The following is a 16416-nucleotide window of genomic DNA, read 5'->3' as shown; positions in this document are numbered from 1 at the left end:
ATGTTTTGGGAACATAACTACAATGTTAAATGAGGAGTCACTGTGCCTAGTGCAAGGGATACACTTGAACATATATCTCTTATGTGGCAAGACTTTTTTGCTGTCCTCTTGCATAACCGATTAGCCCTTAAATTACTTTTTGCTTGTGGATACTAAAATTTTGTGCTTCAGCTGGGTTTTTTTAGAAACTTTAATATGCTGTAGTTAAGCTAAGTAGTCATATTATCATTTTCCTAATATTCTTGCGTTCATTTTCTCAACCATAATGTTGCATAATATGTGTATATTGTGAGCTATTAGGAAAACTGCTAACTTGAAGTTAAAATCTTGTGCAAATTCAAATCATGTGGAGAGTTGTTACAACATATTTGTTTTTAGTGATCATTTTAAAATTCTTTAGTAAATTTATGTTCCTAATCTAAAACTTGATTTAAACACATGATCATTAGAGGTTATACTTAGTTAGGGTTTAATTATTATTTTATCCTTGGGAAACAATTTCTTCAAGGTGTTAAATAACATTTTTCTGGTTTTGAAACTACTTTACTTTGGTCTGAGAATTTTGTATTCTGATGTAGGTCATATAAAGTTAGGTTTTTTTTTTAACCTAGGTTAAATAAAAATCTTGAAGTAGAAGATAGGAGAGTATTTAGTGGCTCTTTGCTTTGCAGTTGCAAAAAAAGAAATTATATGGGGCATGTCAGCTATTTCAAACAGATGACCTCTCCACAGTACTTCAGAATAAGACAAAAACAGCTGAGGTTCTTGCCAATATGCCTCAAGAGAAATTCCTTCCTGACCCCAAATTTAGCAACTACTTAAATGCTACCATGAGCAAGATTTACCATGGCTAAACAGTCATTTCAGTTTGTTTTTCTGCAGCTGCATATTAAAATAGTCACTGTTGATCATTTTTATGGTACTTCTCCACTGCAGAAAGATTTCCTTTTCTCCATGTATTTCTTAGCATTGTTAAAATGGTCAGATGTAGGCCATAATTTTCAAACATGAGTGCCTAAATGTAGTTGCCTAAGTCCATATTTAAAAGATACTTTATTTTTCCAAAGGTGCTGGGCATCTGATGCCCCCGTTGACACTTACAACACTTATGGACTTCAAAGATATAAGTGCCCAGCACCTTTGGAAAATAAGACTACTTTTAATTAATGCCTACTTATGGATTTAGGTAACTATATTTAGACACTTGAAAGTGTTCTCTTAAATTCAAACATTCCAGTGGTCGTCAGGTGCCTGTACTATACTCAGCTCAACATCTTCTCTTGACCTTTTACATTGGTGTTGCTTTCTTTCTCTTAAGAATAATACAGTATTTGATATAGCATAGTGTCTTTTTGACCATTCTTAATTTCAGTTGAACAAAGTGCTAATATGAATCAATAAATCCCTTTTCACTGTCAATATGTTCCAGACCATCACTCACCATTAAATTGGTGTCATTGCGATTTTTTTATTTAAAAAAATCTGCACATTAAGTACACTTCCATTGAATTATGCCAGCCATTTCACATATTATGCCAACATATATAAATGTGTCTTTGATTTATGCCGAACAAGGTAATAAACTGTTTATGGCACTAAAATAGCAATAGTTAGTTTTTGCCATTTGAAAGGCATAGCTTTGGGTGACTGCTTTTATGAGAAATTGAACAGCAGTGACTTCACAAAATCTGTTGTCTGTGAAACTTCTCTTCATTGTGCCTTTGTCATTAGTTTTGCTTCTGCTATTTGTTATCCAATTCAAATATGCATTATATTTAAACTGATGGCTTTAAAATCAACCATTTGTGGAATTAGTAAGTGCTTTGAAGCCTCAGATGAAACTGATTTTCAAACATACTAGACTTTTTGTCTCCTGTAACTACAGGATGGACTGTTTTGGTTCCCTAGTTATACGTTTCTTTACCTTAACATGTTTAGATTTCTCTAAGTTTAACCATACCTTGAGTTTCCTGGGTTTGGAATGTAAGGGGGTGACGGATGTAATGATGCTATCCCTATAGTATTTTTCCCTTTAATTAGTGATATGTAGCTTAAAATAAGCAATTCCCAGATAAAGAGGATCTTCACATTAAGAAAATTCATATATAAACATTAAAAATGTTGCTGTCGGTTATATCTTAAAAGAGTAAAAGATAATATCAATTTTAATTTTCAGACTTTTAAGGACACATTCATCAATACATTCTGGATGCTTTATCCTGTTCTGGAGCATCTAGAATGAACTGGCAAGTCTCTCCACATCTGACTTCTACAGTTCACTGAACATCACTTCCTACTTTTCCAATTTCTGTTGCTTATGTCTGCTGCAGCACCAAGTTCTCAAAAATTCTAAGGTCAATTATAATGTTTTGCTAGATTTCTTCTTCAGCAGAGGTTGGTAAATTATGTGCTAATATAGAGACTGCCTTCTTTCAAAATGGCTGCTGTCTCTTGTTGCTCCCATTGGGAGTGAAGCTAAGGTGGCCTTGAGACTGATGGAGGGAGCCCATATGTGCAGAGTACAATTTCTTCTCACTTTCTTTGGAATAATGGCAGGTGGTAACTATCATGAAAGAGGGCATTTGTGGTTGCAGTTCCATTAAGACAGTAGGACATGATAGCCATTTTGGCAGAAGAGTCTTTCAGTTTTCTGCAATAAATCTACATTTGTCAGCCTCTGCTGAAGAAGCAGCTTTCAGTTATAGACAAATGGCAAAAAACTATTTGTTGTAAATAACAAAATTAGTGAAATGTAGTCGATTTGAAAATTTCTGTGAATGGTTTCTTTATTAATCTGATATTTGGGAAGAATAGATTCTCTGTTCTATTAAGATTATTCAGGTCCTAAAGAAGATAAATGATGGGTGCTAAATTTCTTCAGAAACCATTTTAAAATACTTTAATTCCTAAACAAATTGACTGATTAACTTGTAATTTTATTTATATATATATATATATAATAAGAATATCCCCAAAATGACAGCATTTACACAATGAATTTATATATATATATAGGAAAATTCATTGTGTACTTAGAGTAAGCGCTGTCATATTGAGGATATTCTGCAATACTCTTTTTAGAACCAAGTGGCTGAAGTGAAAAACTCATTTCATCCTCTCTGAAACCATGACCAATGCTTCCATAATTAAGTGCAGAATTTGACTTGTGATTGAAATTAGTTGCTGACCAACTTATCTCATAGTTACACTTTTCTCTTATTTAAAAAAAAACAGAACATGAGTTAATATCTAATATTCTTATTAGTCCTTAGTAAATACCAGAAAAAATAGAATCAACGTGCCATATAGTAAGATAATCAGATAGCAAGTGTGAAAAATCAGGACACTTTTTTTTAAAGAGAAGGATGGGGAGAGAATCACCTATATAAGACAAAGCCTCTAACCTTGGGATGTCTGGTCACCCAGATGTCTGATCGGGATGTCTGGTCATGGAAGTGCTTGCATCTTCAGTGAGTTTTCCAAAACATTCTTGGATTTAAGCCATTGGGCCCTAGTGATTTGATTCAGGATCCCTCTTGTTGAAGGGTACTGGAATCCCGTCCCATGACAGCTACTGGAATACCATGCCCAGTTCTTGCAAGAAAAATGCAGATAAATTGGAGAGGGCTCAGAAAAGAGCCATGAGAATGACTGAAGGATCAGAAAACATGCCTTATAGCAATAATCCAGGGGCTCAAAGAAGTTGAAGTGAATTGATCACACCGTCTATAATACCTACACAGGGAACAGGAATTTGATCATTTAGAAGATAAAATATAACAAGCTCTTCAGGTGCTTGTTCATACTGATTCCAGTTAGGTGTGTGTCTGCGCGGCGTACAGTCAACAGAAATTTTTTTCCCTAACAGTACCCATCGGGTTGGCAGTGGAGCCCCTGGGAGTGACTCCCCTCCATGGCATTCGATATGACCTTGTGATTCCCCAGTTCCTTCTTACCACTAGTCATGGTGGTTGCTAAGCATGTCATCCTAGTTCCAAGTTCCCCTCTTGTTCTCCTAGCCTTTCAGTTGTTTTAGTGTTCATTGTAGTTAGTTAGTTATTCGTGTAGGTAGTGTTTAGTAGTGGGGAGTGGGGCTGCTCTTTCCACCCCAACTGCTTGTCTCCCCAAAGGGATTCAGGGTATGCCTCAGTCCCAGGGGCTCAAAACTTGCAAGTGTTGGAATAAGCTTATGCTAATGAATAATCCCCCACAATGCTTATCTGAAGTGTTTGGGAGAGGTGTCCAAGCCAATAATTTGTAAAAAGTTTCACCCTACAACAAAAAAGGAGTGGGACTTCTATTTAAAGCAGCTACTTATGGAGGAGGCTCTGAGACGGCAACCCACCTCAGCGTGACAAGACCCAGCTTTGAATTGATCAAGGTGGAACTCTCCCACATCCATAGCAGAAGTGTCAACACAGAAGGACTCTGAGCATAAAGACCTTTGGCATCGCTGTTCTTTGCACCAAAGCCAGTGGGATTTGTCTGGCACCAATCCCGTCATAGTAGCAGAAGCAGAGTAGAAGCAGATTACTGCCTTTGAGACCCACTCCTTCAGAGCAGGCCAATGGGTGTGTCTCAGGGAGGAGTAGCCAGTGCAGAGAGTGGTGGATTCCCTGAGCCGTGTTGTGGGGCTACTATCCTCCCCAGACACCTTTATAGGCCACAAGGGACCTCATTACCATGACAGCACTGCAGTCCCCAGCCGTCCATGACAGAGCTGAAGCACTGCTGAAGACAGCGCTGTCACAAGGCAAACCGGTGATGTTGCATCTGCTGCATCTCCACAGCACCACTCACCAGCACCGACAAGGGGCATCACTTTGAACCCCAACACTGATCCATCTTGCAGCACCAGTTGTACTCACAGCACCACTCACCATCCCAACACCACTTTTCGGGTGTGTCTAGCTACATGGCTCTGTCGACGGAGCCATGTAGATGAGTATACTAGACATGGGAAAATGAAGTGGTGATTCTTCATTTACATCAAAATGGCCACCACGCTGTGCTGATCAGCTGTTTGGCGGGCACAGTGGGGCAGTCTGGACGCACCGCGGTCGACAAGGGAAGCCTTTGTCAACCGCTTTGGTACAGTCGACAAAGGCTTCCCTTGTCAACCGTGGCGCGTCCAGACTGCCCCACTGTGCCGCCAAACAGCTGATCAGCACAGCGTGGCGGCCATTTTTATGTAAATGGCCTATGTCTAGTAAACTCATCTACATGGCTCCGTCGACAGAGCCATGTAGTCTAGACATATCCTCTATCTTGGTACCTATCCTGTTTTCCGTGCTGGTTGACTTCACAGTATTTCTCCACATTCTCATGGCATTGCTTATCAGCCCAGGTTTGTTCAGTGCCACATGGTCGTAGAGATTCTAGTCCTTGTTTTTGGACTCAGAGGCGGGGTCCAGATATATTGCCAGAGCTGATACTGGTCAGCATATAGATGTCCCAATATGTGCACAATGCCATGACTGGCACAATAGTAGGGACTGGCACAGTAGCTATTTTGTATCCCTGGGCATTTCACCAGGCCCAGGGTATCTTATCCACGGGCTCATGGTTGTAAGAGACCAGATAACAGCAATTTAGGTCAGCCGCTCTGCCCCAAGATTGTTCAGGTGACTCCGGCCTCACTGTCTTCCTGGGAGATGACATCCACTCCTACAGCAGATACGGGGATAACTGACCCAGAACAGGAGGCTGAGCAGAAGTCCCAAAGGGCCACGAGGTCCAAGATGATCTTTTTCCCCTGTTGCGTCCCAATTAACCTCTGTGAACAAGGCAGTGGTAGATGTTAAATTTCAGTTAATCAGCTAATCAAGTAGTTGATGGAATTTCTATCGACTACTCGATTAGTTGATAAGGGGATGCTCACTATCCTGGCGGCGCCTTTGCCTTTTAAATGTAGTAAGAGCTGTCTGTGGCTCTTTTAAGCCAGCTGTTCTCATCACCTGCTCCTCCCCCTTGCTGATATTTTAAGAGGGATAAAGGATCTTTCAGAAAAGGCTTTATTTTCCGTAAGATCCGCGTCTAGACTGGCGCTTTTTTCCGGCAAAGCTCGGCGCTGAAAAAAAGTGGCAGCCATTTTTATGCTAATGAAGTGGAGGAGATTTAAATCCCCGCTTCATTAGCAATTGCGATACGTCTAATTTGCATCCCTTTTACGAAAAAGGGATGCAATCTAGACGTAGCCTTATACTCTAGCCAGATAGTTGGGATAGCCTAATCTAGCACTGTTTATATGGGTAGAGTGCTCTTCCCACATGAGCACTAGGGTAAATACTCTACCTGATTCTGTACGTCCCCAAGCAGCGCCTCATGTGTCTACAAAGCCCTTTTTAGCAGTGTAGTGTCCTGTCTCCCCCCTCCCAAAGCCTTTTACTCTGCCTACAGCTGCACACCAATGGCAAGCATGGATACAGATTGCCTTTCACTGCAGTATATAGATACACCTGTAGTGCCTGTATTCTATATGTTTCCATAGATGAGGCCTGTGCAAATCTATCTCGCTTTTCAGTTAGATAATGCTGAGTGTTATGTTGTTTTATCCTTTCCTCTTCCTCCATGCATCCTCTTGATTTTATTTGGGTGTGCTTCTCCTTCTTTAATACAAATACACTTTCAAGAACTATCCTCTATTTCACTAGTATCTATCTTTCAGTTGTTTTGGTCAACTCCCTTTCCCGTCTCATCTTAAAGTTAAAATGCTTCAGGAAAATAATGAATTGCTTAATATCCCTGCAAGGTAATTCAGTAGAGCTGGATGATATATTCCTGATGAACAATTTATCTGACTAATTTTGCCTTTTTTCATTTTGAAAATGATCTGTAAGTATGTTATAGCTCTTAAAAATTATTTGTAATTGTTAAACTGGGAGAAATATTTTTGTCTAAGGTTTGTTAGAACAGGTGTTGCATTTCCTGTTTATAAGTTACCTGTGAGCATAAATAATTGTTTCAATTTATTATGCGAATAATTAAATTATATCTTTTAAAAACAGCCATGAGCAGTGTAGGTTTTAATGCCCATTTGTTTGCTCTTGTATTAGGAATGCTGATAGTTTATTTTGAACGACTGCATGCAAGAATATAAAAAGGGTCAAGAATACCAAGAAAGTAAATCAATGGTTTTCTTTGAAAACATTTCTGATGTTTTCTCCCCGCTCTGTAGATAAAACTATCCCCTTACTGTGTTAATGATAAAAATGAATAATTTGTCAGGAATCACAAGTATGGCCCTTTATTGAGATTTGACAGAGGTAACTAGTTTTATGTCCGGAAGAGATGCCAGTCTGTGGTCCTGATCTTGCAAACTGCTTTGTTTGAGTGGACCACAGCACCTGAGCAAATCCCCATTGGCTTAGTCAGTGGGGCTCCATGCAGTAGTCGCAGTAATTTGCAGACAAAGAGCCTAAACTAGGTATAATTTGGTAAGGGATGATACAACAAAGGACCTAAAAAAAATCTCAAAGAGGACAAGGGATACATGAGGTGCATTTTGCTTTCATTTCTTAAGGTATTTGAGGTCACTGAAATTGAGGCTGGAGGGATAGCATTAAGCCTACTTTTTGTAGGCATTGAACAGTCCAATGATTTATGCAAGGGTCAGTGAGTGAGTAACAGAGCTGAGTTTAGACCCCTAGTTTACACTAGCCTCTGTAACCCTGGGAATCTTGGTTTTTGAATGGAACTGCCTTGGGAGAGAAGGAAGTAACTTTAAGGAGCTGGAAACCTGTGCATTTTGCATCCTTCTGGTACACCTGAGTTCTCCCTAACACACATACAGAGTTCAGTGTGTAGAAGATATCAGTGCTGCAGGTAATCTATTGCATTAATCAGCCAGCTAGTGTGAAATGCATGGGGAGTGATTATACTATCATACACAATACAATCAGCATGAAGCACTTGTCAAGACCAATACATCAAAGTTTAATTCTCTAATAGAATGAATTAGAGCAAAATGAAACATTCTGTTCTCCAAGAAACACAACACCCATTGCAGGATCTTTCTGAAGGCTCTATAGAAAAAAACGAGTGCATTAAGGAATTGTTTTTATGAATAAAATTGCTACTCCGATATGACTGAATATTGCAAGTACTTTTCCTTGGGGTTCTTATGATACAGTAAGCACTTCAGTACAACACTTCCATCTTCACTATTCCATAAAAACAACTGTTTAATTGGATCATTCTCTAGTGGGGCTTCTGATTACTTTTTGCTCTAATGGAGACCTCTTATTCATGTAGGAAGGTGTTGGTTTTACCAGTGATTGTGGGGGACTTGCCCTTGAAGATGAGGGAGTGATACACACTTGATTTTCTTCTATTATTTTGCTAACTGCCTGGTTGCTGTTCTAATTCAGGCATTATGTGTTTATATAGAAGTTTAGATTCTAAAGTTTATATAATACTGTATAGTCATTTAGACTGTGAAACATCTAAACATTTTTCCTATCTTAAAAGCCACTATTGACACTATAGCTGTTTTATATATTAAAAGCTTATGAGTCGAATTTTCTTAACATCCATGTGGCACGTATATATAACACCTACAGCAATACTTCCACAACAGAATCACATGGGACCAAATGCAGTATGATGACATGTATGCAACAAATGGTGATGCAACATGGCTGACATAATCCCACTGTACAGTAGCCACTCTTAAGCAAAGAAAACTGATCCCGGTGAACACGAGTGAAAATAATAAATGTGACTGGTAGTTGACTACTTTTGAAATGTAGTTTGACTTATGGTAACATAAAATCTTTTTAAATTCATTTCTATTGTGAATAGAAATATTGCAAATGAGAGAACATATTTAAATAAACATTAATACAAAAGTGCACCTGGCTAAAACATTATACCATGTTTCAGTCTGTAGCAACCTATTATGGCAGTGTTTATAAACCACTGAAAATGGTTATTGTGAAAATGCTGACACAAGCTTAGCTATTTACCATCATTGACAGGGCATCATAATATTTTTAGAGAGAGCAGATTTCTTTTGACTAATATAATCAATCTTGTGAGCTGAACCTTCAATTTCTCATGTTGCTTCCATGTAGTAAAATTAGATGGAGTTTTTCCATTTGTTGGGGAAGGAATGAAACGTTGTGGGATTTATGCGAACTGTGTAATACTTAATCTTTAAGGAGAGTTTGAATATTCCTTGTTCTTTTTCATGGTTTGTGAATACATGCATACTGTGAGTGTTTAATTATTACTGCACCTACTGTTACAGTAACTGAGTACTTTAATATTTCTGTTTTCTACTTGTCTAAATCTGGTGTCAGCATGAGCGCACTGTCCCTTTGTTCAGCCTTAGTTCTGAGGTAGGGTGTCCATTGAGAGAATATAACTATGCAAACCTTTGGTTGTATGTATGAGGAAACTACACACTGTAGAGAACAGTGATAAAATATTTTTCTGTGGGATGAGATATACAGGCAGTCCCCGAGTTACGCGGATCCGACTTATGTCGGATCCGCAGTTACGAACGGGGCACTTCCTCTCCCTGGTCTCGAGCAGACCAGGGAGAGGAAGCAAAGCGGCGGCGGCCAGCTGACAGCCCAGACGCGTCTGGGCTGTCAGCTGGCCGCGCGCTCCGCTCTGCTCCCCCCGCCCCTGCAGACCAGGGGGAGGGGGAGCAGAGCAGAGCAGAGCGGCGGAACGCGCAGCCAGCTGACAGCCCAGACGCATCTGGGCTGTCAGCTGGCCGGGCGTTCTGCCGCTCTGCTCTGCTCCGCTCCGCTCTGCTCTGCTCCCCCTCCCCCTGGTCTGCAGACCAGGGGGAGGGGGAGCAGAGCGGAGCACGCGGCCAGCTGACAGCCCAGATGCGTCTGGGCTGTCAGCTGGCTGCGCGTTCCGCCGCTCTGCTGTGCTCCGCTCTGCTCCCCCTCCCCCTGATCTGCGGGGGGGGGGGGGCAGAGCGGAGCACGCGGCCAGCTGACAGCCCAGATGCGTCTGGGCTGTCAGCTGGCCGCGCGTTCTGCCGCTCTGCTCTACTCTGCTCCCCCTCCCCCTGGTCTGCAGACCTGGGGGACGGGGAGCAGAGCAGAGCAAAGCCGCGGAGCCCGAGGGCAGCAGGATAGCCACGGCGCGTCTGGGCTGTCCCGCTGCCCCCGTGCTCCGCGGCTTTGCTCCGGACGCCTGTGGTACAGCAGCTGGGGCGCTGCCGGTTGGTCCCGTAGCGCCGCTCTGGGTGCCACTGGACCAACCCAGCAGCACCCCAGCTGCTCTGCCCCAGGTGTCCCCTAGTCAGCAGCTGCTGAAAATGACCAGTGGCTGACTACAGGAAGCCCCTGCCCCGGGCTTCCTGGAATCAGCCGCTGATCAGTTTCAGCAGCAGCTGACTTGGGGATGCCTGGGGTTCTTAAGTTGAATCTGTATGTAAGTCAGAACTGGCGTCCAGATTCAGCCACTGTTGAAACTGATCAGTTTCAGCAGCGGCTGAATCTGGACGCCAGTTCCGACTTACATACAGATTCAACTTAAGAACAAACCTACAGTCCCTATCTTGTACGTAACCCGGGGACTGCCTGTAGTGGAAACTAATAGCAGTGGTGCATCTCTGAAGATATGCTGTTTGAAGCAAAGATCTGTTGTGGCAAAGCTAGCTTTATTCAGGTCAAGAGGATTATTGTGGAACCAGAATAGACCATTCCTCACTGGGATGTGACAGTTTTAGTATTTGTTCCCTTGTGAAATTAATATCAAATTGCAATCACAGCATGACTTATCATCCAATTATCTTCGGGGGGGGGGGGGGGGGATGAAATTTGCATATTGGTTTGTGATATTTTGCCTCTCCACTTCGGATTTATATTGGAAAGTGTTGGGATACAATCCAGACTCTGATTCTAAACTTTACTTTTTGTTTTATAATATATGGATTTGGGATGTCTGTTTGGGCCTGTATGAGAGGGTCTCTAACCTGGATCAAAATGCCTCCAAAGCTCTGGGTGACATAATACGGCAGTTGTAGGGAGTGTCCATTGTGCACCTATTTCTACTGCTGTATAGTCTCTCTCTGGGTTTTTGGTCTTTATTGGGGTAGTTGTTTAGGTTGTGGGTCATGTTGGTAGCTGAATTTCTTTGTCAAACTGGTAAACTTCTCTTCATACTAGGAATATCTTTTTTTGGAGTACAGGAGTGCTTTTTCGTACAGATACTTTTGTATTCAGCAATACAAAGCAATACAAAGCTCTCATATCTCTTGTACATTTCAAAGGAAGAACACGGAAATGCCTGTCGAGTAGTTGATGGAATTTCCATTGACTAGTCAATTAACCACAATTTAACATCCTTAGTGTGTGGCATACCAGCATGCTAAGTTACTTCTAGAAATTCATGTAGTATGACTGCCTGTTCTAGTATACCTTTTGCTTTCTTAGTTAAGTTATTATTTGGCTACTGGAGTTTAGCCACCTTAGGTGAGCCAACTGTTCTTTTTATTCTCTCTTCTGAGCATCTATCATTAAGTTTTTAGGGGAATCTGCAAATATCCTTTAGTGTGTCATCCTTAACGAACAAATGACGTGTTGCTCAGTAGTACTTTCAGACATCTTCATGCTACTGTCAAAGTTCACATTGATAAAGTGACAATTGATACAGAGAAAAATGTTTCCTTTTGAAAATTGTTGCCACAAACCTTGAAGTATTTTAGATGCACTTTTCTGCAGTGTCAGGGAGTCAGATTCTGAACTCACGGTACATGTGAAATATCAGCACAAATTAGCTTTCTCTTTGAGTTGTGTAAGGAGAGATTGTAAAACAAAATCAGCAGTTCAACCTGATCACTGGAATAATGGAAGTAAAAAATAAGCCTTTGAATTAAAAAGCAATGCAAACTCGATTTGAATATTAAATTTCTTAAATCCAAATGTAATTGAAAATTATGTTGAGTATGCTTTATTACAGTTCTTTTTTATAAGTTTTGATAAGTCCTGTGGATATGGAGGGTGTGTGTGTGTGTGTGTGTGTGTGTGTTACACACACACACACACACACACAGTGTATACATACCTGTTTGAATACATTGATCTCTATTTCAGAATATTTTTAGTTTAATGTAAAACTGGGATATAAATAGAATTACATTTGCTATATAATGCTTCTAAAATTTCTTTTGAGCATTGTTTAAACTGATGTTCTTGCTTCCTCTGTCAGAATTAAAACAAAAGGGTGGGTGTTTGAGTTTTGTAACTTAGATATAGATTCTTTTCCTTTTCCTTTTAAACTGATGTTCCTTTCTGACAAACTATAGAGTGGAGGCTTTGTATTTTGTAGTGCTTTATCTTTTTATATATTCAGTTTCAATAGAAAGGTGGTGTTCTCTAATTAAGTTATTTGTTTGATTATTTGTTGATTGTTGAAAAAGGCCATATTAACCCATGTTGCTGAGTCAGCAACTCATGGTCTGCTAGCGTTAGACCACACTTGAAGTTTAACAGTGTGGCTTTGCAGGGGGGAAAAACACTGCAGTATAAAAATATCTGGTAAAATAACATAGGTTTATAAAATTAGCACTGGCTATTGCTCTTTTAATAGAAAAGATAATTAAGCATTTTTTAAACCAGGTGCTCTATGGATGTGTATAGTCTTAAATCCCCACTGCAAGTTGGAGCAGAAGGCCAGTTGGCTAAAACAGCTGAAAAAATGGAATGGTGTGGATGTTTGCCCCTGGGAAGATGGAAATCATGGAAATGAGCTGCCCAATTTAACCAATGCTTTGCCTCAGGGTGCAAATGCTAACCAAGGTGAGTCTGAACAGATGCACTAATTGTAGTGTACTATAACTTCTATATTAATCTACTTTCTGTCCTGGGACAAATAATTGTCTCTGTTTTGGGAGTGGAGGTTGCGTTGGACAAGGAAAGTATCAAGTGGAGACGATGAATACATGTTTGTAATGATAGTTGTAGAAGGGATGTGGGTGTGTGTTTAAATGTATTTACTAAATAAAATATTTCAAGACGGAGTCATCCTAAATGTTTTCATCCATTTTTGTTTTATAAAAATGTTAGTCCTAGCTATTCTGTCTGTATTTACCTTTAAGTTAATTTAATAAATTGTACTGAAAATACATCATATAAACATTTTTGGGTTGTTTGGTTTTTTCTTTGCTGTTTCTCTAAGCTGTTATTTATCAGCGTGCTTTTCTGAGCTAGATGTTGTTTTCTTCGGTTGTGAAGCTTTTAGTACCTATTTAAAGAGACTTCTGCAACTAAATCAGATGAATGAAAATGAAGCGTCTATTTGTGGGATCAACCCTGTGGTTAACACACTGCACTGACATGAGAGCCTGGGTTCTATTCATGGTGCTGGGACTATTGCAGAGGCAGGGCACTGCTTTCTGGGAGAGGGGAGGTATCTTGTTGCTCTGCAGCAGTCTCTCTGGGTAATTTAGGAGAGATGTTCAGATTTGAAGGAAGTCCCATCTGGCCCTCGTTGGGCGCAAAGATGCTGTTTTGCTAAGGACCAGAGCAGGGGAAATGTCCTTTGTGTATACAAGTAAGAGCTGTATTTTATATCAGAATATAATCTTGCAGTATAGAAACATGGCTCGGGGAAGCCTAATGTCTACAGTATTTGGAATACATATTGATTTCAAATGTATATAAAAAAGCAAAATGTAATGTCTGTGGAAGAAAAAAGATAACAGCTTGAAACTGTCTCCCATGAGTCACTTACAATCTATTGAAAGATAACCTGTGTAGGGAATTGTCAAATCTCATTCACTTCCAGATTAAAAGATAATCTCCACTTATAGCCAGGAAAAATGGTAGACATTCAGCGCCTAACTCTCTACAAGGATTTTTCTTGTTGTTTCCCCTAATATTCAACTTAACTTGTAATGCTGATTTCAGCTCTGACTGACTTCATGGCAGTGACAAAGCTCTGCTGCTATGTGAAGTTTTCCAATTAAAATTCAGATGAGTGCTGTGATTTTTACTATAAAGCATTTTCAGCTGTGTTGAACCACACAACATCACTTCAAAAAATAATAAAAGCAACTTATCAGAGTCCTGCCCCAATATGCTACCTCCATATTCTAGCAAAGTGACGTGACTGCAGTGACATGTAGAAGCCAATGAAACTGGCAGGACTGGACCTCCTAGGATTGAAGAAGAAAGTGGGAGTGGGCTGAATGTCCTCTTAGTCGGTCTAGAGGAGGTGTTCAATAAACATGGTTAAAATAGAAAGCAATTTGACAGCTTTCTTTACAAGGCACTGTTTAGCATTAGTTTTAATGGATGTAGACCTTTTAAATAAGCCTGGGGCTTATTGGGTACTCGAGTCAATACTCGACTAGTCTTTTAAATGTAGTAAGTTCCCTGTGAACAGCTCTTACTACATTTAAAAGGCAGAAGCACAGCGGGGAACCTGGGGCAAGTGAGGACTCAAGCAGTTTCCACTTGTGCCAGGTCCTGACGGCCTCTGCAGCTCTTACCACATTTGAAAGGCACAGGCACAGTGGAAATAATGAGAAATCCCCCGCTCCCTATACTAAATGAGTAGTCGATGGAAATTCCATCGACTACTCGATTAGCTAATTAATCAAAATTTAATATCCTTAATCTTTGGGGTTTTTTGTTTGGTTGGTTTTTTAATGAGGGAAAAGTGAATAAGTGAAATAAATGTCATCTGATTTAGGTAGAATTTAGGATGTGGAATGTGTCATCTGCAGTCTGCTACTTGAGGAGACAGGGTACCACGAGCACATGAGCGTGAGGGGAGGAATTAGACAGCAAGACTGAAAAATAGTGTGAATGATTTATTCAGATGTGAATAAATAAAAGCTGATGCCAGCTTTCTGCGTTTGTGAAAATGACAGATTCATCAAACAGACCGCATCGGACAGTGTTCACTCGAGCTATCGAGGCATGCGATCTCCACTGGCAGGACAGCCACTTACAGCACATTATCAGCAGCGACTTATACACCAACTACTGTTACCATGACGACACTGAAAACTCGCTCTTTGACTCTCACGGGTGGCCCCTCTGGCATGGTAAGTGGTTAAACCGGAAAGACGTTTCCATGACTTGCTGCTTTGTTCAGTTTCTATAGCATTATTTTTGGGGGATGGTGGGAAGATGAATGGAAGGCCTGGAAATAGGAACAGAGCCTCCCTTCAAATACTGGTTCAGAAATAACCTTTTAAGTCCCTTCACATAGCTTCATAAATAAATAACCTTTCAAGCAGCATAGTAAAAAGGGGGCGTTATAGATGTGCACATACTTTTTTCCAATTATCTTCTCTGTTTTAGAACATGTTCCTACAGCCTGTGCAAGGGTTGATGCATTACGATCTCATGGATACCCAAGAGAAGCACTGAGGCTAGCAATAGCTATTGTTAATACGCTAAGAAGACAGCAGCAGAAACAGCTGGACATGTTCCGGGCTCAGAAGAAAGGTAAATGAAGGAAAGAGAGAAAGGCAAATGGTATTACAAGGTGGCCAGAAAACTAGTATGGAGATTTGCATGAGGAAACTGTAGTAGAAGCTAAAGAGGTGGAGGTGGTTTCTAGTAACTCTTCATTACCAGTTCAGTTGGCCAATAAGAAATTTAATTTAAGAATTTTGGATGGCTAAGTCCTTTATTCGATTATAAGTTCTTTAGGGTGGGGTCTCTTTTTAATATACATACCATAATTGAGGTCCTGATCAGGGAATTCGAACATTATCACAATACAAATATTGCTTTTGTGTAATTTTTTTTAAATGGAGCATTTTGTGTGTGATTGCATGATTTGGGTTTTTTTGCCTGTTCCTTTCTCCCACAAGGAAAATTTAGTTTCAGCAATGTATTTGAGAGAGAAATGATAACAAAATAATTGAAGAAATGTATAGTGTAAAATGAGTCTCTCTTACAATAAATGTTAGTGTTTGTGACAGATGCTGGATTAATATAATTGGAAAGAAGCTCTCTAAGTGCTGCTGTTGCCTGTGGTGTAACTTTGCACTGTCTCACAAAATGCACCTCGTCCTTATTTTTGAATGAACTACCTTGTAAGGGACCTGTTTCCAAAAGGTCTGTTCAGCCCTTGGCCATTCAAATTAATCTAAGATTAAAGTTTTATAGGTAAAGGAGTGGCTTGGGCACGAACAGGCTACCTCATATACAGAGAAAAAGGATGATTTTGTTAAGAAACAGCAATGGAAGCTGAAGATCTGAATTCCATTCTCAGGTCTTCCAAGGAGTCCTGTGTTAAAGCTTGTTTAAGATACTTTGTCTTCTTTTTTGTTTGCATATGGACCTGTTCGTCGTCATAGATACCTGTATGTAACCATGTGGTTAAACTTTTAAAGTATGTAAAGGTGTTTGTACAGAAATAAGTGTGTAAGAGCTTAAGTGGAGACTGGATGGACACCTGGCTGAAAATGTAATCGTCTATCTGTGT

At 40.2% G+C, this 16416-nt stretch overlaps 1 protein-coding gene across 2 annotated transcripts in view; it reads left to right on the top strand.

The window, feature by feature from the left end:
• The window catches only part of ZSWIM6 (zinc finger SWIM-type containing 6), a 183996-nt gene that overhangs the window by 132791 nt on the left and 34789 nt on the right, over window positions 1-16416 (top strand). For both annotated transcript variants that reach the window (XM_075932863.2, XM_075932864.2), the window contains exons 5-7: window positions 12588-12767; window positions 14846-15022; window positions 15282-15428. In XM_075932863.2, the coding sequence (XP_075788978.1) occupies window positions 12588-12767; window positions 14846-15022; window positions 15282-15428 (504 nt within the window). The remainder of the gene's footprint in view (window positions 1-12587; window positions 12768-14845; window positions 15023-15281; window positions 15429-16416) is intronic.

Source organism: Pelodiscus sinensis, chromosome 6 (genome assembly GCF_052426305.1).
Source record: "Pelodiscus sinensis isolate ZL-2025 chromosome 6, ASM5242630v1, whole genome shotgun sequence".
NCBI classification, from domain to species: Eukaryota; Metazoa; Chordata; order Testudines; family Trionychidae; genus Pelodiscus; species Pelodiscus sinensis.
This window is presented reverse-complemented; position numbering and strand designations above follow the sequence as displayed.